The 26,392-nt window shown below is 39.2% G+C and overlaps 1 protein-coding gene across 1 annotated transcript; it reads right to left on the bottom strand.

The window, feature by feature from the left end:
- Nucleotides 1-858: 858 nt before the first annotated feature.
- On the bottom strand, nucleotides 859-21,014 carry RPE65 (retinoid isomerohydrolase RPE65). The gene is made up of 14 exons (XM_061186461.1): nucleotides 21,004-21,014; nucleotides 19,821-19,903; nucleotides 18,002-18,152; nucleotides 16,429-16,536; nucleotides 16,184-16,325; nucleotides 12,583-12,730; nucleotides 11,281-11,362; nucleotides 10,910-11,042; nucleotides 10,660-10,799; nucleotides 9,562-9,691; nucleotides 2,718-2,832; nucleotides 2,526-2,620; nucleotides 2,300-2,411; nucleotides 859-1,010 (listed from the first exon to the last, which is right to left on the bottom strand). Exons 1-14 carry the CDS (start codon nucleotides 21,012-21,014, stop codon nucleotides 859-861), a joined length of 1,602 nt encoding a protein of 533 aa, XP_061042444.1.
- Between the last annotated feature and the right edge of the window lie 5,378 nt (nucleotides 21,015-26,392).

Here is a 26,392-nt window from a genome sequence, read left to right as displayed (position 1 = left end):
CAGGTGATTGCACAGTGCTTAAATATAATTAAGCAGACGAGGCAACAAAGTATAACCCCCCCCCACACACATTATTACCCCATACTCTGATTTTAAATAGAAATTATATTTGTAAGTATTTTATGCTCTGTTTTTCAAAAAAATTACAGTCACTACTATATGTAATTGCTTGGATGTTATGTAAGCTTTTAATAGATAACTTAATCTCTGAGAAGTTATTTGGTTGAGAGCCCTCAGTGGATTAGAGATAGGTTTCCTCATTGTAAAATCAGAAATAGTAGTAATTGCTATTTAGTATATTAAGTATATTAAACAGAAATGTTAAAGTTTATAAAACTTGAGAATCTTTGAACAATTACATATATATGCATACAATTACAATGATTGTCTTAGATGATAGTCCCTGGTTTGAGAAAAAGTTTGGTTTGACATTTAATAATTAAGCTTTTTTGCAAGATACTGTTTTGACTTGGCAAAGCCACATACAAATCAGGTGTAGAGGACTGGCTTTTAAGTGTTAAAAAATAATTGGAGCAGATAGGTACCTAAAATACACTTTTATAATAGGAATAAAAAACAGTTTAATAAATCCACATTCATTTGCTCTTTGATTATAAATATATAAAGAGTTTTTAGTTATGATGTGTCTGTCTCACAGAGAAAGTATGATTACCTAAATATGCACTTTTTTTAAAAGGAATTGCTTACTCAACTCTGTGCGTTCTGTAAAACACTGCAAAATTGTGTGCATCTGCAAGTTAAAACTCATATACAGCAGGCTAAAACTGAACAGAATTTGACTACAGACCTATGTTTTTCTGGGTTCTGTCACCAGAAACATATTAGGCTAGAATGTGCTCAGGATTTTTTGAACAGTCCATGAAAGGTGACAGGGATGTTAATCTCCACTTCAGCCCTGGCAACTTCACTCAAGTCCTTGGCATTCAGAATTAGGAGATAAGCGGGCTTTTGACCTGCCCCAGGGCTCACCACCACACTCAGAACTACACCTGTTAATCAGAAGTTAATAAGGCAATGTCGAATTAAAAAAAAAAAAAGCCCATAGCAATAGATTGTCACTGAAATAATACAGGAAGCAAGGAAGCATTACATTGACAAATAAAGAAAACCAGATGACTTGATATCTTGTTCTGACTCTTCTACCACCTGGCTGTGTGGCAACCCTGAAAGCGATTTAAAATTTTTCATGTCCCCTGGACTATAAGCTCTAAGAAGGGAGTGACCCTATCTGTCTTGCCCACTGTTGCATCCCAATAGCCTACTACAATGATTAGAACATAGTAAGTATTCATTAAATTCTTATTTAATGAATGTTTCTGTGTTTTTATCTATATCATACGATTTAACACCTGTTCTACCTACGGCAAAAAAAGAATGTTGTGACAATCAAGTGAAAAATGTATATTAAAAGACTCTGGGAATTCCCTGGTGGTTCAGCTGTTAGGACTCCGCGCTTTCACTGCTGAGGAAGCGGGTTCAATCCCTGGTCGGGTAACTAGGATCCCGCAAGCTGAGCGGTGTGGCCAAAAAAAAAAAGACTTTGAAAACAGTAAGGTATATTATTTCTATAATTTCCAAGACCTAGCTGGAAGCTTACTTCCTTCAAACAAAATAAGAACAAACTTTTTGTGGTTTTGACTGGAAAGGCTGTATATGTAAACTCACTTAGCGTAAAACGGCTCTACAATTCCTTATTTTATTCATTTCTCTGTGGTCTTCCATATTTTAATCCCAGAGAGGATAACCTACCTCCTTGTCCCGGATAATCAATAGTTAACTAAGACTGCCTCTTTGTAACTGAGTTGCTGTTTTATAGGCTGTTGCTCTGGATCCCCTTCTAGCCCCAGCTTACTGAAAGGAAAAACCAAAACTAGAAGCACAAAGCCTCATCCTCATTCTCTCGGATCTGTCAGAATACTCCGTTTCCCTCCTTAGAACTCTATTCCTTTTCAGAAACGTATCTAGGTCAGGAAAGGCAAAAACCTAGATGGCATGCTGCTCCTCCTTCCTCCTCTCCCTCAGCTAGAGCAGACATTGACGTTCCATCGTGACGCCAGATGGTGCTTTAGCATTTTTCCAACAGTACCACATGAAACCTGACCGTAAGATAAAACTTATTTTCAAATAAGTTTAAATTCTTTAGTGCTGTCCCCTTCAATAGTATAAAGGATCATTTCTGAACATTAGGGAATAATCAACATAACTCCTCTCCTAATTAACTAACTATATGAACTGCAATGAAAAGAGAGTGTTCAGACACATCTATTACTTTCATTACCGTCATCTTCCTCCAAGGCATCTGGGTGAGAAACAAAGATGGGTTCTGAGGGGTATGAATCAGGCTCTTGCCATACCCAAGTTTCTTTAGTTTTGACGTTCAGCTTACAGAGCTGCTTGTAAGAAAGAAAAGTCAATCAATCAGTCAGTCAATCAGTCAATATGCTCTACTTGACGAGCATGTGACTCAAAGTACTGTTCGAATATTAGGAAGATGGATTAATTACCCTGTCTGGAACAAAGTGATTCAAGCCAAGTCCATATGCGTATGTGTAAGGTTTCCCACCATACTTCTGGTAGTTGATTTGAGGAAATTCAAATGCTGCAAAATAGAGCACGTGCTTAGGAAAACTTGTTAATCTCTTTGAATGGAACATTTTGTTCTCTGTCATGTGAGGTTTTTTCCTAAATCATCTCACCTTGGCGAGGCCCTGAAAAGAGAACTTCAGGTTCCAGCCAGATGGTCTCGTCACTGCACAGAATTGCAGTGGCAGTTGTGTTGGGGAGTGTGACTAAATTCTTGCCTGTGTCAGCCTAAGAAAGAGGATAACAGAGACCTCAGTGAGCAGGAAAGAAAAATCAAGCAGCCATAAATATAGTCTTCCCAAGTTTTGTCTCCTGAGTTCTTCATTTCTTAAGTCAACATGTAGGGAGAGGCAGTGCAGAAAACTCTAGAAAGGGGAGCCCAGGAACATGACTGGGAAAGCTGTCTGTGTCCACGTCAGTCACTGGCTGTGTGTCACTGGGAAAGTCACACAACTTCATAGGCCCTCAGTCTTCTCATCAGTGAAATGAGACTGACCTCGAAGAAAATTTACAGCTCTGAGGATGGGCTCTGGAAAAAGAAGTATTTTTCTGCAGAACAACGGAGACTTCAACCTCTAGGTATCCATACAGTGTTTGTCTCCTTTATAGTTAGGCTATATTTTTATTTTATTTGAAAACAAAATCATATTCGTATGTTGTCAAAAAAGAAAACAAATTGAAACACTACTGACCAGATGTTTTCTAAGATCTCTTGTCACCCACATTGCTCCCACGTGATTTTTCAGATTATTTTATGAAAGTAATGAATATCATGAGCTCTTTCAAAGAACATATTCATTTAGTAATACCTGCATCAAATACTTACATACATGTTTTGTGTTAGACTCTATTCGAGGCATTTGGGATATTTCAGAGAACAGAGTCCCTGTCATCATGAAGTGTACATTCTAATTTGGGAACATAATATAAATATAATTAATAGATAAAGTGTTTAGTACATCATGAATGTGAGGAGAAAAAATAGAGCAGAGTAAGGGGGATCAGAAGTGTGAAGAGTAGGTGAGTTGTAATTTTAGTAGGTGGTCAGGGTGGGCCTCATTGAAAAGGTGACATTTGGGATAAAACTTGTAGGACATGAAGGAAGCTAGCAATGCAGATATCTGGGGAAGAGCATTTGAGCAGAGAGAGCAAACTACAAAGGCCTGAGGTAGGAGTACGCCAAAGGTCCTTAAAGAACATTAAAGAGACCAGTGTGGCTGCACTGACTGAGCTCGGGGGAGAAGAGCAGGAGAGGAGAGTGAAGGGGTAGAGACTGATAGGTCATTGTGAGGTCTTGGTCTTTTTCTGTGAGCGAGAGATGGGAAGTCATTGGAGGGTTCTGAGCAGAGCAGTGGCAGGCTCTGATTTATTTTTAAAAGAATCACCCTGACTGCTCTGTCGAGATCACTTTTGCAGCTCAATATTAAAAAAACAAACAATCAAATCCAAAAATGGGCAGAAGACCTAAATAGACATTTCTCCAAAGAAGACATACAGATGGCCAAGAAGCACATGAAAAGATGCTCAACATCACTAATTATTAGAGAAATGCAAATCAAAACTACAATGAGGTACAACCTCACACCAGTTAGAATGGGCATCATCAGAAAATCTACAAACAACAAATGCTGCAGAGGGTGTGGAGAAAAGGGAACCCTCTTGCACTGTTGGTAGGAATGTAAATTGATACAGCCACTATGGAGAACAGTATGGAGGTTCCTTAAAAAACTAAAAATAGAATTACCATATGACCCAGCAATCCCACTACTGGGCATTTACCCAGAGAAAACCATAATTCAAAAAGACACATACACCCCAATGTTCATTGCAGCACTATTTACAATAGCCAGGTCATGGAAGCAACCTAAATGCCCATTGACAGACAAATGGATAAAGAAGATGTGGTACATATATACAATGGAGTATTACTCAGCCATAAAAAGGAAAGAAATTGGGTCATTTGTAGAGACGTGGATGGATCTAGAGACTGTCATACAGAGTGAAGTAAGTCAGAAAGAGAGAAACAAATATCATATATTAATGCATATATGTGGAAGCTAGAAAATGGTACAGATGAATCAGTTTGCAGGGCAGAAATTGAGACACAGATGTAGAGAACAAACGTATGGACACCAAGCAGCAAACCACCAAACCACCAAAGCAGTGGGGGGTGGGGGGGGTGGTGTGATGAATTGGGCGATTGGGATTGACATGTATACACTGATGTGTATGAAATGGATGACTAATAAGAACCTGCTGTATAAAAAAATATATATATGTGAGAGATACAAAAATAAATAAATAAATAAAATACATGTAAATTAAAAAAAAAAAAAAAGCGTAGGGGAGATGCAAGAGTGAAATCAGGGAAACCAGTTTGTCTTGTAGTAGTCCAGTCAAAAGAAAACAATGGTTCAGACTAGGCTAGTAGCACTGAAGTCAGTGAGGAGTGTAAGGTAGAGCCAAGAGGATTTCCTGATAGATAAGATATGGGGTGGGGAAGAGGCATGAAACTGAGAAAGGAGTCAAGAAGGGCTCCAAGGTTTTTGGCCTGAATAATTAAAAGTTGGAGTTGTCACAACAAAGATGGGGATTACTGAAGGTAATTTTTGGTAGGGGAAGAGGAGAAGTTTAGGTTTTGTCTATTAAACTTGAAGTGTTTACTGGACATCAAAATAAAGACATGGCATTGGCAGTAGCGTATAAGAACCTTGAGTTAAAAGGAAAGTTGAAAATGAAATTCTAGGCTGCTTTAAAGCATGAGTCTTTACAAAGGGAGTGAGTGTACAGATAGAAGATAGAACAAAGGGCTGAGTTCTGGTGCCCTCCAACATTAAGGGGTCTTCAAGAGAGGAATGAGGGGATAGGTGGTGGGGGCAAGAAGAGTTAAGAGAAGGATTTTGTAAGAGGGCAAAATAATAGCATGATATGCATGATTTAATGAAAACGGGAGGAGAGTGAGATATATGAGAGAGGGGGAGAATTGTAGAGTGTTGTCCTGGAGAGGGTGAAGAAGGATGGGAAAGACTAGTTCTGAATAGGATGATGGATAATTCAGTATGAGTACAGATGCTGGTGGGTGGGTAGATGTGGTGGCAGGAGTCTACGTTCTTTTCTGATCTCTTTCATTTGTTTCAGTAAAATAGGAACCAGAGCCATCAGTTGAGTATGAGTGTGGAGGTGGGAGGTGTTAGAAGGTTGAAGAGAGGAGGGTGTGAAATATTTAACTAGGAAAGTGAAGTTGGGAAATGTAGCAGTAAGGTTTGTGGTCATGTACTTAAAAATGGGCCAATTAACACAATTGTGTATTTTTAGCACTTAATTTCAGCCTTAGAGGTACAAGCATGGAGTGCGTGGAGGGTTGAATTTAACTAGGATTATGATTTTGACAAATAAATTCTATAAAGTAAGAAAGAGGCAAGAGAAATGAAGATCTACTCAAGGGGGTGATTACAATGATTGACCATGAAATTGTTATTGAATAAGGAGGGAAGGTAAGTCCTCAAGGGAGTGAGAGATGGTGAGAAGGTAATAGGTTCAATAGACTGGAGGTTCCTGGTGGGAACTGCAATAGGGCAAGTAATCTTGGAAGATAAGAGGTGGTAGTCAGAATGTGTCATGCATGAAACCAAGGTTATGGTAGAAGCACAGTCAAAGGTAATGGCAGGGTCAATTGCATGAGTGTGGGGAGTGAGTGGCTGAGACAGAATGGAAGACAGAATCAGTGGAAGACATCATGGAACTGAGAGGCCAGTTGTTGGAAGAGTCACCTATCATGTGTATATTGAAATAACTGAGAGTCAGGAGTAGATCAGGGGAGTGTGACACTGAGCCAGAAGGGAGAAGGAGTGGTGGTTAATCGGTGAGAATAATAATGAGGGGTGTATATATGTAAATGCAGACATACCACTTGGCTATATACTTAGCTGAAGTGAGATTTGAAATTGGAAGACTTTAAGGGTGGGTGGAAGGAGCAATGGTCTGGAAGCAGCGAAGTGGAATAAGTGTACCACAACCCCAGGCCCAGTGGTACAAGCGCTGTAAGAGGAGAAACTGCTACCCCTGGAAATTGCTGCTGAAGAGACCAGTGTCCTAGAGGGACTGTTAGATTTTTTGGTAAAAGAAAGAAGGTGGAAGGAACCTTCTGAGCAGAGGATAGATGGAATTTTTCTGGTATGTACAATGAATTAAAAGGAAATAGTGAAAGATTTTCAGGATTGGGAAGAGATGGGAGGTGAGGATGGGTCTTGTGAGACTCTGTGAAGTGGGGCCTCGAGGCACTTCGTGGTGATTTTGGGAAGGAGAGAGCGGCATGTGTGTATACATACATATTTATACATGTATACAGTAAGTTCAAATGTTGATGTCGAACATATTACTTATGTGACTGTAACTTTAATGATTTTACTCTGTCGTATCTTATTTTTTCCACCATTAAATTAGGGTTTTTAATGTAAGAGATCTGTAACATTATCTTTGCTTTCCAAACTAGCTCCTTATTTTCACTCTTCCCCCTCACTATTTTTTTAACAGATGCATTTATCCCCTGACCCAGCAATTTCACTTCTGAGAGTCTATCCTATTGCTATATCTGCACATATATAAAATAACATACATACAAAGTTATTCCTTGTGACATTATCTGTAACAGCCAAAGAATGGAAACAACTCTGTTGCTCAGCAGTGAGGGACTTGGGTATGTTCACAAAAAAGAATACCGTGCAGTTGAAGAAAGCAAGATCTTCAATATATATTTTAAAATGAAAAGAAGCAAGGAACAAAAATATGGATATAGAAAGTTACTTTTTGTGTAAAAATGGGAAATAATAATTATATATATTTATATTTTCTTATATTTGCATAAACAAAGGAAAAGGAAAGACATTAAAAGTTACACACGGAAGTGAAGGGGAATGGTATGGAATGGAGGCAGATAGAGGTTGGAGTGACACTTCCAGTGTGTACCTTTTTAGATCATTTTGATTTTTTGACCATTTAAATTCACTGCCTATTCAAAAATAATAAAGGTATATTTTAAAGATATCACTGTTATCTTAATCACTAAACTGGAAACTTCACTCATACTCTTTCCTCTCCTTCCTTCAATCTGTTTATCTATTTCCCTAATTTATGACTTATTTTTCTCTTCATTGCCAAACTTTTAAAAGTGCAGGCTATAGTGATTACTCCCACATTCTCATCAATTGCTCACCTTTATTGCCTTGAAACCTGATTTCTGCCTCGCTCCCTACTCCCCTGGAGATCACTAAATCTGGTTTTTGGCTCTTCATCTTCAGTCTTTTCAACTTGTCTATATATAGCAGTGGGCACCAGTGAAAACCTTCTCTTACCTTATCATGTGGCATTATCCTCTCTTAGCTGTAACTAGGGCCCTTTGGTGACTTTTTTCTCTTTCTTTTTCTGACTCCTCTTTTCTTACCACTTTCTGCACATGGGTGTTTACCCAACTTTTGTGCTTGGCCATCTTTTCTTTTCTTTCAGCATTTTATGGCTATCAAGTTCCTCATTTTTAAAATAAACAAATTTGTATGTTTCTTTTAAAACACTTACTCTAAAGTATGAATTTTTCCTGCTAGCAATCTTATCTATCTTCATATATTTGATCATCATTTCAATACCAATAACTATCAGCTCTTTTCTTCTGACCCTACTTTGTGTCTCAAGGGCCTGCACTTCCATATGAAAGCCTACAAGACGTCTTCACGAAAATGTTGTTGATGCTGATTTTGTTGTTGATGATGATTATAATGAATATTATTTAACACTTTCTTTGTGTGAGGGACTATATTCAGTGATTGACATATGTCACCTCGTTTATTGATCACAAAAATCCTGTATGGTGGATATAGATAAAGAAAAAGGGATTTAAAAAGGTTAAATGTCCTGCTGCAAATCACACAGCTAGAAAGCTGGAAGCCCTGGTCAACCTGGGTCTGTCTTGAAGTCAGCCCTTTTACTCATTCTCCCCCCTTCCTCATAGTTCTACAATTCACGTTTATCTCCAAACCTGCTCTGCCTATTACATTTCCTATTTCCAAAGGTATCAACACTCTAGACACATAGGCTTAAAGGATCTCTATGGTCTTTTGCATGTCTAAGACTTAATTCATTCTACCATCCAATCAAATGTAAGATCCTTTTAATTCTACCTGTAGGAACTCTCACTTTTGTCTGTTTGTCTGTTCCTACTACCATTACATTTTTCTATCACCTGAGTGATTTTCATTGTCTCCAATCCCAGGTCCCTATCATCATCCTTTCTTCACTTCCAATTCTACTTACACACAACACAGCCTTATTTTAGAAAATCAAAGCTGCAATAACCTTAGTTATTATTTAGTCCAATTTATTTAGGTTTCTGAGCAGGCAACCGAACTGCAGGGGAACTTGCTCACTGAGTGACTTGCTCAGGGAAGCCGGCCATTTAGTAGCAGGGACAACTAGAGTAGTCAGTACGCTTGATACCCAGTCCACCAGCTCTGAATATGGCTTTCTTCTGTTCAAAACCTTGACTATCTCCCCATCACCTGTCAAATAAAGCACAAACCTTTTGGCCTGAAAGCCTTCAAAGACTGCCAACCTACTTTTTTTTTTTAAGTTTTTTTGCCCACTTATTCCACTGTTTTTGCTTATGTTCTAACCAGTTGGATTGCAATCAGTTTTAAAGGATTTTGTAAATAGAAGAACAACAGGTGTAGAGTCAAAACCTGGTTTTCATTTTGACTCCGCCACAGTTGGATTTTGCTAAGTCATGTGACTCTTCTGAGCTTCAGTTTCCTCGTTTATAAAATGAGGGAAGTGGAATTAGTTAATTTTTAAAGTTCCTTCCAGCTCTGAAATTTCAAGACTTTATGTATAAACACACAGCAGGAGAAAAAATGCTGAGCGAGATGAAACATGCTGGTTATATCTGAAATCTATGTAGAGGGTGGTTACCTTGTCAGTATTCAAAGGAAGTACGTATCTCCTAACTTCAGGCTGGGGAGCCTTTCTGGCATTTCTTTTCACCTCTTCCCAGTTCTCACGTAAATTGGCTAAATATAAGTAATTATAAACAAATTCAAATCTGCAAAAATAAGAAGTCAAACATGAGGACAGCCAATTACAAATAATTTAGAGACATGCTTCATGCCTTTTAAAAGCACAAGTGCCTACCTATTCTTCAGACCCCAACCCAGAACCTGCTAAAGACTCAGAAATACTGGAGCCATTTCTCCTGCCCACTCTGGGTGGAGAAAAGAATCCTGCTCATGGATATGTTTAAATAACAACAGCCTTTGAAACGTTCTGCTCCGTTTCTCTATCACCATTCTGTCTGTGTCTTCAGGGGCTACTGTCTTTTTTAGTGACCTGCTGTTTTTTTTTGTTTTTGTTTTTTTAACTTATTTATTTTTGGCTGTGTTGGGTCTTCGTTTCTGTGCGAGGGCTTTCTCCAGTTGCGGCAAGCGGGGGCCACTCTTAATCGCGGTGCGCGGGCCTCTCACTATCGCGGCCTCTCTCGTTGCGGAGCACAGGCTCCAGACGCGCATGCTCAGTAGCTGTGGCGCACGGGCCTAGTTGCTCCGCGGCATGTGGGATCTTCCCAGACCAGGGCTCGAACCCATGTCTCCTGCATTGGCAGGCAGATTCTCAACCACTACGCCACCAGGGAAGCCCTGACCTGCTGTTTTGAAGAAAGCATATCTCTTTTTCCCAAACCCAGACTAGGTGGAGTTCTAGGCTCCCCAAAGGATCTTGTTAAGTTTGAGTGAAATTAAGCTTAAGTTTACTCATCAAGTCACAGAATCTTTTATTTTTGGGTCTGGTTCATGGACCTGATCAGTTTTCAATCATTAACCATAGTTTTGAGGTTCAGTTAGTGTTTCTGATTATCTAAACTCCCTACAGCCTTTTCAATCATATTTTGTGACTTAAGCATTCTTCTTGCTTTTTTAGATGTAATTCAGATTAAATATTGAGAGCGGCATCTCCGAAAAAAACCCTAATTTCCAGGAACAACTGGAGATGTAACATTTATCCAATGTCCTTTCTTACCCTTTCCAGCAACAGAGATCCACAATCAGAAACTCACTGTCTTCATAGGTATTGATGTGATGGAAGAGGTTAAAAGGAGATGTCCTGTATTTATTATTGATATACTTTTTTCTTTTTCTGTCAGCAATATGAAGCCAAACCTTGAAAAGTGAAGAGAATATTTTGATGCATTTAAAAAGAAAAAAAAGTGTGCATTATGAAAGACATATTCTTCAGAACCATAAAGCTGACAAATAAATGTAAGACTTACCCCCATGGTTTCATTGGACTCAAAACAATCCATGTAGTTGGCTCCCCAAAGACTCCATGAAGAAAGGAACTTGAACAGGTTAATTTTGACTGGTGTCTCCACAAAAACAATATAGTTGGGAGTCAAACCAAAACTGTTCAGAAACAGAAATAAACTTGTGAGTGGGAAGGGTTGATTCTCAAACCACAGAGAAATATGTACACATGAGGTTTGCTCAGTTATATGAATCAACAGTGCCTACATGAAATTAACTACATTTAAATTTAGGTTTCTGCAAGAAAATGTCATGATCAGGATTGGTATCAAAGGTAGGCAAAGCAGATCTTTAAACCTGAGTTTTGCTGAAGATTCATAGCAGGCCTTCAAGTTACCTATGGACGTAAGATGGCTTGAATCGGTCACTGCAGGGGAATTGTACAACGATCTCTGACTTGCTTATTGGATCTTCCTTGTCTGAAATAAAGTGGTTTCAAAAGGCTGTGGAACAGCCTCTTTTTTTTTTTTTTTTTTAAATACAAAGCATTTAGAACAGCTTATGCAAGCAAAGAAATACATTTTCACATCTTGATTTTTTAAAGAGTTTATTTCCATTTTCTCAGTCACTGGCATTTCTTAGAGAAATTTCATGCGGAGCTGCAATCACCCAGGAAAATCCAAATAGCAGCAGATTTGGAAAGTACACTCAAACAGTGTGTGGCAGACAGAGTACAGTGGAGTCACATCTTACATCTGGATGTGGGTTCTAAGTCAAGGGAGTAAGGCAAAATTTTAGTATGGTCAAAGTGCCTTTTACAATCTCTTAAGTTATCTATAAAGTTATGGCATATGTGGTTTTGGGTCCATAGCCCTTTACAATAATTCTTAAGCACATTAAAGTTTATTTACTACTAAGGCAGTGTCTTCAAACCTTAGTGTATATAAGAACCACATAAAAAGCTTCTGAAAATACTGACTACTGACTATGGGCTCACCCCTAGAATTACTCATTCAGTCTGCCTCAGGTGGGGCTCAAGATTTGTATTTCTAACAGGTTCCCAGGTGATGCTGCTGGCCCAGGGTCTATACTTCAAGAATCATACTAAGCAGTAATAAATAAAAATCCATATATACTCAAATAATTCTATTATCAAGATCATTATCAAATTTCTGGCAATGAATGGAGGATGAATGGAGAATTCTAAAGAGTACTCTCTTCTGTTTTAATATTCTTTCTCTATAGTATATGAGTTAAAAGGTTATGTTTGTAGTTTTGGGAATTAAATACACACAAAATACTTACTACACTTTCATATACATGTGTGTATCCTATTACACATACACATATTTGTTTAAAGTCTTAATTTTGTCTGGCACATGGATAAGTGCTCAATAAATATTTGCTGGATTCGAATCTAAATCTTATATGATCAAAGTCACATATACACTACATCTTTGAAACACTGTAGAATAGAACATGGCAACTTATTTTTGAAGATGTCATTTCCGGCTATGGTGCTCTTTGGCATTGGTCCCCTGGTAGGGTAAGGGTGAGGGGCAGTTGTCCTAAAATCTGAGAGTAATTTAACTGTCCATATAGTGCTATCCTGATATTTCTGATCTGACACCCTGTATTTCTAGTAACTTTCTCATATTATAGATACTTGTTTTAAGAAGAGTCAAAGTGGTAAACTGACCTGCTTGTAGTGGAGGGATCTTTACAATATTGTAGGCAATTGAAAAATTTTTCCCAAAGCAATTACCAATATTGTAAACAGTCCCATCATTTTCAATGTGGGGGTGAGCAGTGGCTCCATTGACCGAGACATAGTTGCAAAGATCAACCTATGGAAGGAGAACAAACATCACCCATGTTAAGAAAAAGATCGTATTACACCTTTGGTTCCTCAGTCTGACCTCACCGTTACCACTTGCACCCTCACCCTAAGTGTGCTTTCTCTCTCTTTCCATCTCTCTGGGTCTTACCCTCTTTTAAGTCTGTAGAAGTCCCATCTTTAGTGCTCAGCTCTCCTCTGACCCCCATGCTGACCCCTCATGCCTCTGAAATCTTCAAGTTCTCCCTGATTGAGCTCTTCAATTGATGTAGGCCATACATTCCTCTGGTTGGTTACTTTCCTTTTGCACATGCAGTTTGTCTTCAAACAGTGACGAATTTGAATCCTGGAACTTCTTTACATTCCCCTTATTGAATTACATTGAATTGTATGCTGATAGTCAATAATTTTCATTTTATAAAAATGGCAATTTTTTATGATACAACCTAAATACCAAATCCAGTGTCTTACATACAGAATGAATTTGGAACTGAAAGGAACTTCAGGATTCATCTAGTATAGAAAGTCTTAACCTAAACAGACTTCAGGGGAACCATGAATTCCTGGAATTAATGGAAACTTTTTGAAGACAGGATTCAGTGCTTTATTCATTTTGGAGTCTCATAAAAAATTCAAAACCACTAATCTACCACAAACCTCTCAGTTTACATAAGGAGAACTTGAGGTGTCAGAGAGATCAAATGACTTATCTAAGGATGTAGAGCACTAGAATTTCTACCTGGAACCTGCTCAATAAAGATTTATTGAATGAATAATCGATGGAGTATATATTTGTCTAACCAAAATTCTTTCTATGTGATTAGGAGAGTATGTTTTAAAGCATAGGGAGTTTTTAGCACCCTCATTTAAATAAAAGGCAAGACATTCATTCAGTCATTCAGTCATTCATCAAATATTCCGTGAGCTTCTATTATATGCCAGGTGCTGTGTTAGGGTCTAGGAAAACAGAGATGGCCTTTGCTTTCAAGAACTTCAGTCTAGATTTGCACTGTCCACTATGGTAGCCACATATAGCAATTTAAATGTAAGTTAACCATAATTAGATAGCGCTTCAAATTCAGTTCCTCAGTCACATTAGCCACATCCAAGTGCTCAATAGCACTTGGACAATGAAAATATAGAACATTTCCATCGTTGTAGAAAGTTCCATTTAATAGCACTGTATTACACCAATAAGCTGGTATACAGTGCAGTAGGTGCAAAATGATATCTGTAAAGAAAGGCCATCTAACCCAGACTAGGGGATTAGGCAGGGCTTCCCAAGGGCAATGACTCCAACACATGCTTGAAAGATGAGTAAAATTTACCAGATGGAGAAGGATGACAGTGTGTTCTAGGGAGTAGGAACCCTAATGTAAAGGCATAGAGTTGCAAAAAGTGAATGCTGCTTGGGGATTACTAGTCATTCAGCATGGCTGCGGTGATACACACACATGGAGGAGGAGAAATAAAAATGGGCCAGCCACAAAGGTCTGTGTTTTTAACTTTATCTTGGAAACTATGGGTGCACTAGTTGGAATAACACATTTATACTTGCATTTTAGAAAAAAAAATTGCTTCTACTGAATTAAGGAGGCTGTATTTAAGGGAATCAGGCTGGAGGCAAAGGAACTTGTTAGGAGTCTATTTCATTAATAGTAAACAAACAAAAAAACACTCAAAATTTTAAAACTACATTTTTATACGAAGTCAGGTATAGTGCTGCTCACAATGAAACCTGACTCCTAATAAAGTCTATTCTGGAGCCCTACCATGAACTTCACACTTCCAATTAAATTACTATGGTAATCGGATTCACTGCCAAAGTCAAATGGATGGTTTAGAAACTCAGCTTCAGTATTTCTTTAATTGATCTACACACACACTCATATGTGGTTTCAAACATACATCTAAACTAAGAAAGAGCTATCAAGAATATGTTAAGCCTTAGTAAATAGTCTGTTGGGGATTACAAATCAGCTTGTGATATTGAGACCCATTGTTGGGACTCCTTTTCCTTTCTATTCCTACTACACCGAATATCTAGTTCTGGTCTTCAATTCCACCTAACTGGTCTCCTAGCTATCCCTTATCTCTTTTGTCCTCCCATACAGCTTACACGTGGCTTCCAGATTAAATAACCTAAAGTACAGCTCTGCTTATACCACTTCCCTGAAAAAAAACTTTCAGTAGCTTCCCATCAGCTAAACGACTTATTCCAAATTTTTGTCCATTATTCAAACTTTTAGTTTCACCCTACCCTGTGTTTCACTATTCCCCTTGACATGGCATGCTTTAGATCACTAGTTCTCACCTGGGAGTGCTATTGCCCCCTAGGGGGAGAGTTGGAAATGTTGGGGAGCATTTGGAGTTTGTACAATGATTGAGGACATGTCTGGTGTTTAGTAGGTGGGATCAGGGATACCAAACCTCTGCAGTGGGTGGAACAGTCCCCACAATGATGAAGTACCACCGGCCCAATGCCACTGCCACCTCCATTGAGATATACTGCAAATCTAGCCAAATAAATTATTCTTTATCCTCCAGTTTCCCACCTCTATACAGTTGATCATGGTACTCCCTGTATATGAAATGTTCTTTCTCCAAATTCAATGAAGTTGTGCCTTCCCTTTAACTTCTAACTCAAATGCAAGACTTTTAAACCTTCCTTGATCTGCCCCACTTCACATCCACCAACTACTGCCAGAAGTAATCTTTCTTTGTCCTTTCATAGAAGGCTTTCCTTCTGTGAAAAGTCATCACATTCTGCATCCTATTATAGTTAAGTAATGTATTTATTTGATTTATCCACCTAGGTGTTAAGCTTTCTGAAGACAAGAACAATGCCTTGCAAATAGTTACATCTTAATAAATATTGGTTGAAAATGTAGATCTATCTTATCGAATGCTGCACCGAGATTGCCTAAGTTCTCATCAAAATTTGTCACTTTCTAATACTGCTGACATGTTTCTCTATGCTTTTTCATTTAAGATATAGCTTTATTTCTAACAAGAAGTGTCTATAAGAAGGGGCAGGTTGGTGCAACACAATTTCCTAGAACAATGAATGGTAGGATTTTCAATATTAAATGTGCCAGTTCCATGCTAGTCTATAAAAACCATGAAGAGCAGGGACCATGTTGTCTTACTCATTGGTATATCTTTTGCATCTAGCATAAGTTCTGGTACATGGAAGGGACTCAATAAATATTTGTGTCACAAATAAATATGTTAGGCATTTTATACGGTTTTCCTCCAATCCACATAATAAATGTTTGAAATTTCACAGATGGAGAAACAAAGTTTGCCCTATGTCACATTGCTAGTAGGTGATGACAAAGCAGGGATTTGAAACTTAATCTATCTGGCTCTCATATTCTTCAAACCCAAATGCACAGCTGACTTAAGTCTAAGTTGCAAATTCTAAATTCCTGAGCGATATTGCCTGAGCACTGTGTCCTACCTGCTTAATTGTCTCCAAGGTCTCGGGATTAATCTTTGTAATGAAGTTGGTCTCTGTGCAGGCATAGTAATCTTCCCCCACTGGGTAGATATTAACAAGGGCATTGTCAGTAACCTCCACTCCTCGAAAGTAAGAAAAAAACCTGCAGAAGCAAATGGATTTTTCAGTCCAGTAACTTTCAAGCCATGAGAGAAAAAGGGGTAATGTAAAACGTCTTTAATAACATGCAGTTGGGTTTCAGTAACCTGGAAAATATATTCTTGCAGGGGTCTGGGAAAGCACAGGTGCCAAATTCTGTTATGACGATCCTTTTCTCAGTCATTGCCCGTACGTAAGCATCAGTGCGGATGAACCTGAAGGACATTGAGACACGGGAAAGGGTCACAGACAAGGGCAATTAGTGTAGTCCATGGGGAGCTTAGAATATGGTCATTCCATGTGCCCTTCTAAAGTCAGAATCATAAATCCACAACATGAAGAATGAAGAGTCTCGTAACTTTCTTGGGAGAAAGAGACAATGTGCCATGAGCTTAAATTTATGTCTTATAAACTTCACAGTGACATATGAGGAAATCAAGGTTCAGAGAAATTAAGTGATCGGCATATGTGGCCAGAGCCAGAAAACATGCCTTTTCCATATCACACTATGCAGCCCCATGGGTAGTTCACATTGGACCTCTGACTTCCTGTAGCCTATAATTCACCAATCTACACTGAGCGGGGAAGTATAGAACATGTTATGCTGAATTATATTCCTTTCAATCTTCCTCATGTTCCTCTTGTGTTTTTCTTCAATTTAAAAATTTATTTTGCTACTTTTAAAAGTAGATATTATTGAATCCGGTCTTTTGCACAGGCAGACCTCCTGAACCATATCTCCCAGACTAGATGGCATACGTTGCCTAGGATTTCTCATGTGGAGAGCCAATTAAAATCTGATTTTGCACTTTCATGAAAAGGAAAGAGTACCAAGGTCTTTAGAAGGCATATAACCTCCAAAATATGCTTTCATAACTAAATTTTTGCTTGACCTGATCTGTTTCTCTTCTATTACAGTCCAAGTTATCCTGACTACTTCAAGACTCCATTTATTCTTTCTTTTGATGTCTCTTCAGAATGCCTGAAATCTGTGGTGATCAACAAAGCTGCTAACAGGCCTGAATATTAAGGCATAAGACAAACTATTTATTGTGGTGTTAATGAATCTTTGTAATGAAATTGGAGTGATGGCTTAGGGCTTCAAGCCTTTTAGCAACAATCTTCTGTTTTTAGAAAACTTCTCTTTCTTGTATTATTATGACATATTTGGTCCTTGCCTCCTTTGTGACACCCCTCCCTCCTTTCCATTGGCCTTTCTGATTATAAAAAAGGAAAGACATCAAGAGACCCATGGTTTAATAAAAATAAAAATAACTATTATTATTATAAATGCTTCCTATGGGCTAGGTACCATGTTCTCATTTAATCCTTGTAATAAACCCTGAAGTAAATTCTCATTTCTCCCATTTTCATAGATGACAAAACAAAGAATTAGAGATTAACATCTTGCCAAAGGGCACCCACCTAGGCAAATGGTATGTAGTAGGGGATATAGGATTTGAAGCCAGGCATGTCAGACCCCAAAGCCCTAGTTCTTAGCTGCTTCTGTATCCTGTAGTACATCTCCGAGGTGTCCATACAGACTCACTGGCCCAGGAGGATTCTGAGCGGAGGCCAGTATAAAAGTCTCCTCTTGGGTTCAGGAGGTTGAAAAGTACATGGAGGGAGGAGCTGAGATAGGTCCGACCCCTAGGAGGAGTGGGCCCTAGTGTTCTTTACCTTCTGTGGTATGTGACGTGTCCTTCTTTAAAGTCAAACTTGTGCAGGAGAGCTTGCCCATCAAACAGGTGGTAAAATGGCTCAGATCCAACTTCAAAGAGTCCTGGCCCACATCGAAGGAGACTGCCGGTCAGCCAGAGGGGGATCCTGCCTGTGATGAAGGCAAGACTCAGAACATTGCTTCTTACCCCTGCCCTTCTCACCCAGGTAAGGAGCAGTGATTATCTAAGCAGCCCGATTGGGCAGCCTCTTACTTCTAAACCTGGCAGTCAATTCCATTCCCAGCTCTCACGGGGGGTAGCTCTCAGGAAATGCCTGCTGGCCTACTCTCCTTTCACTAGGAGACCAAGTGGTAGGAAATGCGGCAACATCTCAGAGTTTAGATAAAGGGTTGGAAGGAGACAGGGAAAAGTATCTCGAATGGAATGGGATTCTCCATCTAACAGATTTCCCCAGCTACCAATACATTTGCCTTTTTACTGTCTCACTTTTAAGAAAAATTTCAAATTTCTTGATCTATAGGAGGGATGGATTAGAAGCAGGGATCTAGATACTAAACAAAGATGTGTCTACAGAACAAACCATTTAAATGAAACAACAAGAATACTGGCTTCTTAAAATATAGAGCTATATTCCTTTGAGAATATGGGCTACTGTCCAGATAAAGGTCAACCTGCTGTAGCAGAAAGTGCAAAGGGCTGTCAGAGACCTGAATTCTGGTTCAGGATTTGCTATGTGCCATCTCTAGGCCTCCGTGTCCTTCTCTGCAAAATGAGGGGCACACAAGAAAGGCCTTAAGTCTGTTCAGTCTGAACAGTTAGGTTTGTGCCCTTTGATCCTTTGAAAATTGCAGCATTTGGCAGTGTTTGTATAATCCTTGCCATTAAAAAAAAAAACAAATGTATTATTTCATATAGCTCAATTTCAGCAGCCCACTTTATAAGGATTTATATTTCTGATAAAAATTTGAAAAGAAGGCATGGCTTAACTAAAAGGCACAGCATTAATTTGATTGCTAGAACCTAGATTGTTAGCATGAGAATCTAGTTGAGAAAGAGCACTGGGCTCATCCCTTCTATTTTGCATAAGAGACAATTGGGAGGAAAGAGACCTGCCCAGGCTTTGGACCTTCCTATAACACCATGTCTAAGCAAGGATGCTATGTGGGTCATGTGGTGACTTTGGATAATGATAACAATAGTAATAATAACAACCATCTATTGATAACTTTGTGCTGGATACTGTGTGAGTCTTTCTATTTACATTATCTCATTTAATCTTCACAACATCTCGATGAGGTAAAATTTGGTTTATGGTAGGTGAATGAATTGAGACTCAGAAAGTTTAAGTAACTTGTTGAAGGATTCACAGATAGTAAAATAATAGAGCTACGATTAGCACCTACATCTGCCTGACTCCAGAACCAAGACTTCTGATATAATGGGCATGAAACCTACCACCCTTTATTGTCATATTCCCAGATGCTTGTCACCAGGCCTTCATTTATTCTGCAACTGATAGAACAGACATTTACAGGACATTTTCTATGTGCCAGGCACTGAGCTCGGCACTGACAGTTTAAAGATGACAAAGGTATAGTCCCAGTTGTTAAGGAATTCCAGTTAGGTAGCATTTTTCTATATTAGAGAAGTAAAGAAAAGAGGAAATGGGTTCTTAGTATAAAAAGCCCAAACGTCCAGATTCCTCTCTCTGTAACCCACAGGGGGAGCCCGTACTGAGAGGTGCCAATGAATAAGGAGACAGAGAAGAGAGAATGAGACAGAAGAGAGAAGATGGCTTCAAGATAGGTGAGACCAACCTGTAACATGAGCTGTGAGCGGTGAGGATAATTCCTCTACAGTTTCAAACAGTTTCTTGTAACCACCAGCAGGATGTTCGACTCTGAAATGGTGGAATAATGAGGAGGAAGCCCATGTGGAATCTCAGGAAGTCCACGGAGACAGAGGCAGAGCTCCAGGAGAAAAGATGCTCTCTGCTCAATGGTGGTGCATACTGCCAGTCTAGCCTGGGCTGGGAGCACACAGTGTTTTGGTGTGGTGTGGTGGTAGAAATGTATCAGGGTGGCAAAGGGGCCCAGGTCAGTGCTCCTCCTTTGATGAAGGAGAAAATGACCTCCCTTTTAATGCCACAGTGGACTTGCCCTCTGCAGTTTTCCCATATTTCTGAAGACAAGTCAACAAATCCTGCCATTGTCACTTCTCTTCCTGACCGAGTCCTTCCCACAGAATTAGCCTGCCCTGTCCGCATCATTTATTCTCTTGCCTCACAGACAGTCTCATTCCTCTCCCTCTTACGCCCTGGGATACCACAGGTTTGGGGGTCAGTTTGTCATCCTTTGTTATTCACCCATATTATATCATCACTTCTTCCCATCATCTCATTTCATCACCAATCTCCAAGAGCTACAGTACATGTTAAATATAGTCAGACAAGGAGATTTAGGTCTTATATTTTTGATTATTTTCTCCCTTCTCACTTTGGCTCCATTTTATGACTTCTTAGAGTGAGAGCTCTGACCAGACTGCCTAATTATGATAGTTATTTTTTATTAAGTACTTACCATGTGCCACATACTATAAAAAGGACTTTGTATGCTATTCGTTCATTTAAATCTCACAACACCATAATGGGGTAAGTACTACTCATTCTATATACGGAAAAGCCAAGACTTCAAAAAGTAATTTGCCCAAAATCACACAGCTAGGAAATGGCTGGGCAAGAAGTGGAACCCAGGTCTGCCTCATTGAAATCTTCATGCTCACTACTACTTCCAAGGCCCATTCCAAGCCACACAAATCCCGCTGTAATTTAGACCTGAATTCTAGATATTTGCTTCAATATATAAATAGGAAGAAACTCCTCGACCATGACCCAAGGCCTTCCCTAAAGGGGTCATCAATCCTCTTCAGGAGCTCTTGAAATAGACCATTTACCATCAACACACTAAGGAATTAAAAAAATAATGTCCCAGAGATACTTACTGGCTGGACATTTTCTCTCAGTGGAGGGTTGAGAGTTCTGGCACCAGTTGTGGAATGAGGAGGCAAGTCCTCATCCAGGAGCCTTTATATGCCTTCTAAATCCACCTAAAAAGAGTTATGTCTTTGGGAACACTTTCTCACCCCTTCAGCTGAGAGAGGGTGAATAGAAGTGGCTTTCAGTGCTCAGATACTCCTGATGCTTGAGCATTAATTTGGGCTGGCCGCTCCCTTAATTGTTTTTTGGCTATTTTCCAGAGACCTCAATCCTTCCCAAAGAGAATGAGAAGTGGATTAGAAAGAAAGGAGTTGTGTGGGAGTGGCTAGCATCAGGCCTGTGCTGATCCGTGTCACCCCACTGGAACCTGGCAACATTCTCTGGTGCCCACCTCCCTCTTCCACTTCTGTGCCCTCATCTTTACCCCCATTCATTTATTCATTCACTTACTTATTTTTAAAAATATCTCTTACACATTGTCTATGGAGCAGGCATGGATGAGCCATCTCTGTCTTCACACATCTTGTAACTCTGCAAGAATAACAAGAAACTAACAAACTATTCAATACAATTTTATAAGTGCTATGATTGGAGAAGTATGGAGTGTTATGGAAGCATATTGTAGCACTTCTAACTAACTCTCTCTGGTCACCTTATCAGCTCCATTCAGGGCCCAGTTCCGACCAGGCTGAGGACTTCAGCTATGTTCTTTTGATTTGCTGCAGATGAACCCCTTTCATATCTTTGCTTGTTACTAATGCTTTCCTGATCTCCACATCACCTTCCTGTTCATTGGTACGTGTGCTGCACTCAGATAGTAAATAGCACTATTTCATTCATATTTCCAAACTCCTTTATTTAGCCTCAGTTGTTTGCCAGCACAGACATGGTACTGACCAAAGGAGTCCCCCGGAAACAGACAAGATACTTACTATACCAGCTGACAACCTTAACATTTTTTTAGAAACTCACCATGATCAAGTGGGCTTTATCCCAGGAATGCAAGGACTCTTCACTATACACAAATCAATCAATGTGATGAACCATATTAACAAATTGAAGAAGAAAAACCATATGATCATCTCAATAGATGCAGAAAAAGCTTTTGACAAAATTCAACACCAATTTACGATAAAAACGCCCCAGGAAGTAGGCATAGAGGGAACTTACCTCAACACGATAAAGGCCATATATGACAAACCCACAGCCAACATCATTCTCAATGGTGAAAAACTGAAACCATTTCCACTAAGATCAGGAACAAGACAAGGTTGCCCACTCTCACCACTATTATTCAACATACTTTTGGAAGTCATAGCCACAGCAATCAGAGAAGAAAAAGAAATAAAAGGAATCCAAATTGGAAAAGAAGAAGTAAAACTGTCACTGTTTGCAGATGACATGATACCATACATAGAGAATCCTAAAGATGCTACCAGAAAACTACCAGAGCTAATCAATGAATTTGGTAAAGTAGCAGGATACAAAATTAATGCACAGAAATCTCTTGCATTCCTATACACTAATGATGAAAAATCTGAAAGAGAAATTAAGGAAACACTCCCATTTACCACTGCAACAAAAAGAATAAAATACCTAAGAATAAATCTACCTAAGGAGACAAAAGACTTGTATGCAGAAAACTATAAGACACTGATGAAAGAAATTAAAGATGATACAAACAGATGGAGAGATATGCCATGTCCTTGGATTGGAAGAATCAACATTGTGAAAATGACTATACTACCTAAAGCAATCTACAGATTCAATGCAATCCCTATCAAACTACCACTGGCATTTTTCACAGAACTAGAACAAAAAATTTCACAATTTGTATGGAAACACAAAAGACCCCGAATAGCCAAAGGAATCTTGAGAAAGAAAAACGGAGCTGGAGGAATCAGGCTCCCTGACTTCAGACTCTACTACAAATCTACAATAATCAAGACAGTATGGTACTGGCACAAAAACAGAAATATAGATCAATGGAACAGTATAGAAAGCCCAGAGATAAACCCATGCACATATGGTCACCTTATCTTTGATAAAGGAGGCAAGAATATACAATGGAGAAAAGACAGCCTCTTCAATAAGTGGTGCTGCAAAAACTGGACAGCTACATGTAAAAGAATGAAATTAGAACACTCCCTAACACCATACACAAAAATAAACTCAAAATGGATTAAAGACCTAAATGTAAGGCCAGACACTATCAAACTCTTAGAGGAAAACATAGGCAGAACACTCTATGACATAAATCACAGCAAGATCCTTTTTGACCCACCTCCTAGAGAAATGAAAATAAAAACAAAAATAAACAAATGGGACCTAATGAAACTTAAAAGCTTTTGCACAGCTAAGGAAACCATAAGCAAGATGAAAAGACAACCCTCAGAATGGGAGAAAATATTTGCAAATGAAACAACGGACAAAGTATTAATCTCCAAAATTTACAAGCAGCTCATGTAGCTCAATATCAAAAAAACAAACAACCCAATCCAAAAATGGGCAGAAGACCTAAATAGACATTTCTCCAAAGAAGATATACAGATCGCCAACAAACACATGAAAGGATGCTTAACACCACTAATCATTAGAGAAATGCAAATCAAAACTACAATGAGGTACCACCTCACACTGGTCAGAATGGCCATTATCAAAAAATCTACAAACAATAATGCTGGAGAGGGTGTGGAGAAAAGGGAACCCTCTTGCACTGTTGGTGGGAATGTAAATTGATACAGCCACTATGGAGAACAGTATGGAGGTTCCCTAAAAAACTAAAAATAGAACTACCATATGACCCAGCAATCCCACTACTGGACATATAACCTGAGAAAACCATAATTGAAAAAGAGTCATGTACCACAATGTTCATTGCAGCTCTATTTACAATAGCCAGGACATGGAAGCAACCTAAGTGTCCATCGACAGATGAATGGATAAAGAAGATGTGGCACATATATACAATGGAATATTACTCAGCCATAAAAAGAAACGAAATTGAGTTATTTGTAGTGAGGTGGATGGACCTAGAGACTGTCATACAGAGTAAACTAAGCCAGAAAGAGAAAAACAAATACCGTATGCTAACACATATATATGGAATCTAAAAAAAAAAAAAAAAAAGGTTCTGAAAAACCTAGGGGCAGGGCAGGAATAAAGACGCAGACCTACTAGAGAATGGACTTGAGGACATGGAGAGGGGGAAGGGTAAGCTGGGACGAAGTGAGGGAGTGGCATGGCCATATATACACTACCAAACGTAAAATAGATAGCTAGTGGGAAGCAGCCACCTAGCACAGGGAGATCTGCTCGATACTTTGGGACCACCTAGAGGGGTGGGATAGGGAGGGTAGGAGGGAGACACAAGAGGGAGGGGATATGTGGATATATGTATATGTATAGCTGATTCACTTTGTTATACAGCAGAAACTAACACACCATTGTACAGCAATTATACTCCAATAAAGATGTTAAAAAAAAGAAATATTAAAAAAAACTGATATAAAAAAATTAATAAGTGGTTATGGCTAGTCACCCTCAAGCTCTTCAACAAACCTATAAAACAATTAATCTGAGCACTCCTCAAGATAGATGACAAAACCTTACTGTCCCAGCATGTCTTGCAGTGAGGATTCAGGAATGTGACCTGGGCTCCATCAATAAGAGGCAGGGCCAGAGGTCCTAGTGTTAGCATCCAGTGCTTAGCATCAGTGTTGTCTCCACTCATCAAGGCAGCTGTAGTGTGGAGCCATTCCACAGTGAAGCCTGGACCATTATCACTGGCCTGGTGATCTCCAGGTCTCATTCTTTAGTCATCCCAGAGATTCTGTTAGCTACCTAATATTTAAACATTTTGTTTGCCGCTTTGATTAACTAGAGTTGATTTCACTGTTTACAGCTAAGAGCTCTGTCTCTAGAAAATGATGGTAATATAGGATACTGTGGTATCACATATAATGAACATCTATATTGGTATATGGAGGTCCCGGAAGGATTTTTGAGGACGTATCTAAGCTGAGCTAGGAAGAATATGTAAATGTTAGCCAGTAAAAGTGTAGGGAGAAGAGTGTTCAGGCACGGCTTGGGGGAATTTACAAAAGTCTGGAAGCGAGCATGATTTGGGGAAATGGCAAGAGATGAAGCTAGACTAGAGATAATCATAGGCCAGATTTTGCAGAGCCTTGTGAACTATGTAAAGAAATTGATACCCATATCACGAGAACAGAGGGAATCACTGAAATACTTTACCCAGAAGAGTGACATGATCTGATTTGCCTTTTATTAAGACCACTCTAATTACATTGTGGACAATATGTAGGAATGGGAGATTTGGGCAAGATAAATTAGAGAGAGACCAAACAAATGAAGGTAGTTGATGTAGGGGGATGGGTTGGGGATGGATATGATATTCAAGAGATATTTCAGAGGAAGACTGATCAGACTTTGTGATTGGCAAAGGTATGGAGAAACAAAAGGCAGGACAAGGATTACGAGTAGGTTTCTGGCTTGAATTATGGTACAGTTCATTGGGATAGTGCAGTCTGTGTGTGTGTGTGTGTGTGTGATGTGTCAGTGATGCAGAGAGAATAAATTCTGATTTAGATATATGTTTATTAAAGAAAGAGATCACTGGGGGTTGTATACTTTGAAAGCTTTATAGGGAAGTGTGATGGGTTGGAATCTGAAGGATAGGCAGGGTGTGGAGAAGGCAGAGAAGATGGAGAGGACACTCCTGGTGAAGGGAACAGAGGGAGAGAAGGCAGTTTGGGAGGCACATGTTAGAAGGATTTTCTGTCTTCCGTACCACTTGTGCTGGATTTCATTTTCTCAGAAGGAGTCTCATCTCCTTGAGCACAGCCATGTGCCACGCTGTGATACCTGTACACTGGCAGTCCACTGAAGAGAAATTCCAGGAATACCAGGACCCAGCTGCTCTTCTTCCTGTACACCTCCCATTACAAGGGACCAAAGGAGAAGGCTTTGCGGTAGCCAGGTGCCAGAAAACTACACTACACTATACTACACTACTGCACAACATTATGCCCTGAGGGACAGGGCATTGACAAACTGCATTTAATACTGAATATCACTTCCAGGGAGATTAAAGTCAATCTTACTGGTGCCCACAACTGCACCAAATGCCTTTCTTAGGTATTCCTGTGCTGCCTTTGGTATTCTGGGGCTGTAGCCACATTATTTAAAAACAGGAACTGATTTTAGTGATTTTTGCATTTTATTTTGCATCTTTGGTAGGCTTTATTTTTCAGCCTGCTTCAATCGTAGGAGGCAGCTGCTTGACGGCTATTTGTTTTAAAAATACAAATAATGGCAATTCATTACGGGAAGGCTTACAGACTCATGGATCGTGTGAATTGTCAAGTTACCACG

The sequence above is a fragment of the Eubalaena glacialis genome, chromosome 3 (genome assembly GCF_028564815.1).
Source record: "Eubalaena glacialis isolate mEubGla1 chromosome 3, mEubGla1.1.hap2.+ XY, whole genome shotgun sequence".
NCBI classification, from domain to species: domain Eukaryota; kingdom Metazoa; phylum Chordata; class Mammalia; order Artiodactyla; family Balaenidae; genus Eubalaena; species Eubalaena glacialis.
Note: the sequence above shows the minus strand (reverse complement) of the source record. Positions and strands in the feature narration are given on the sequence as shown.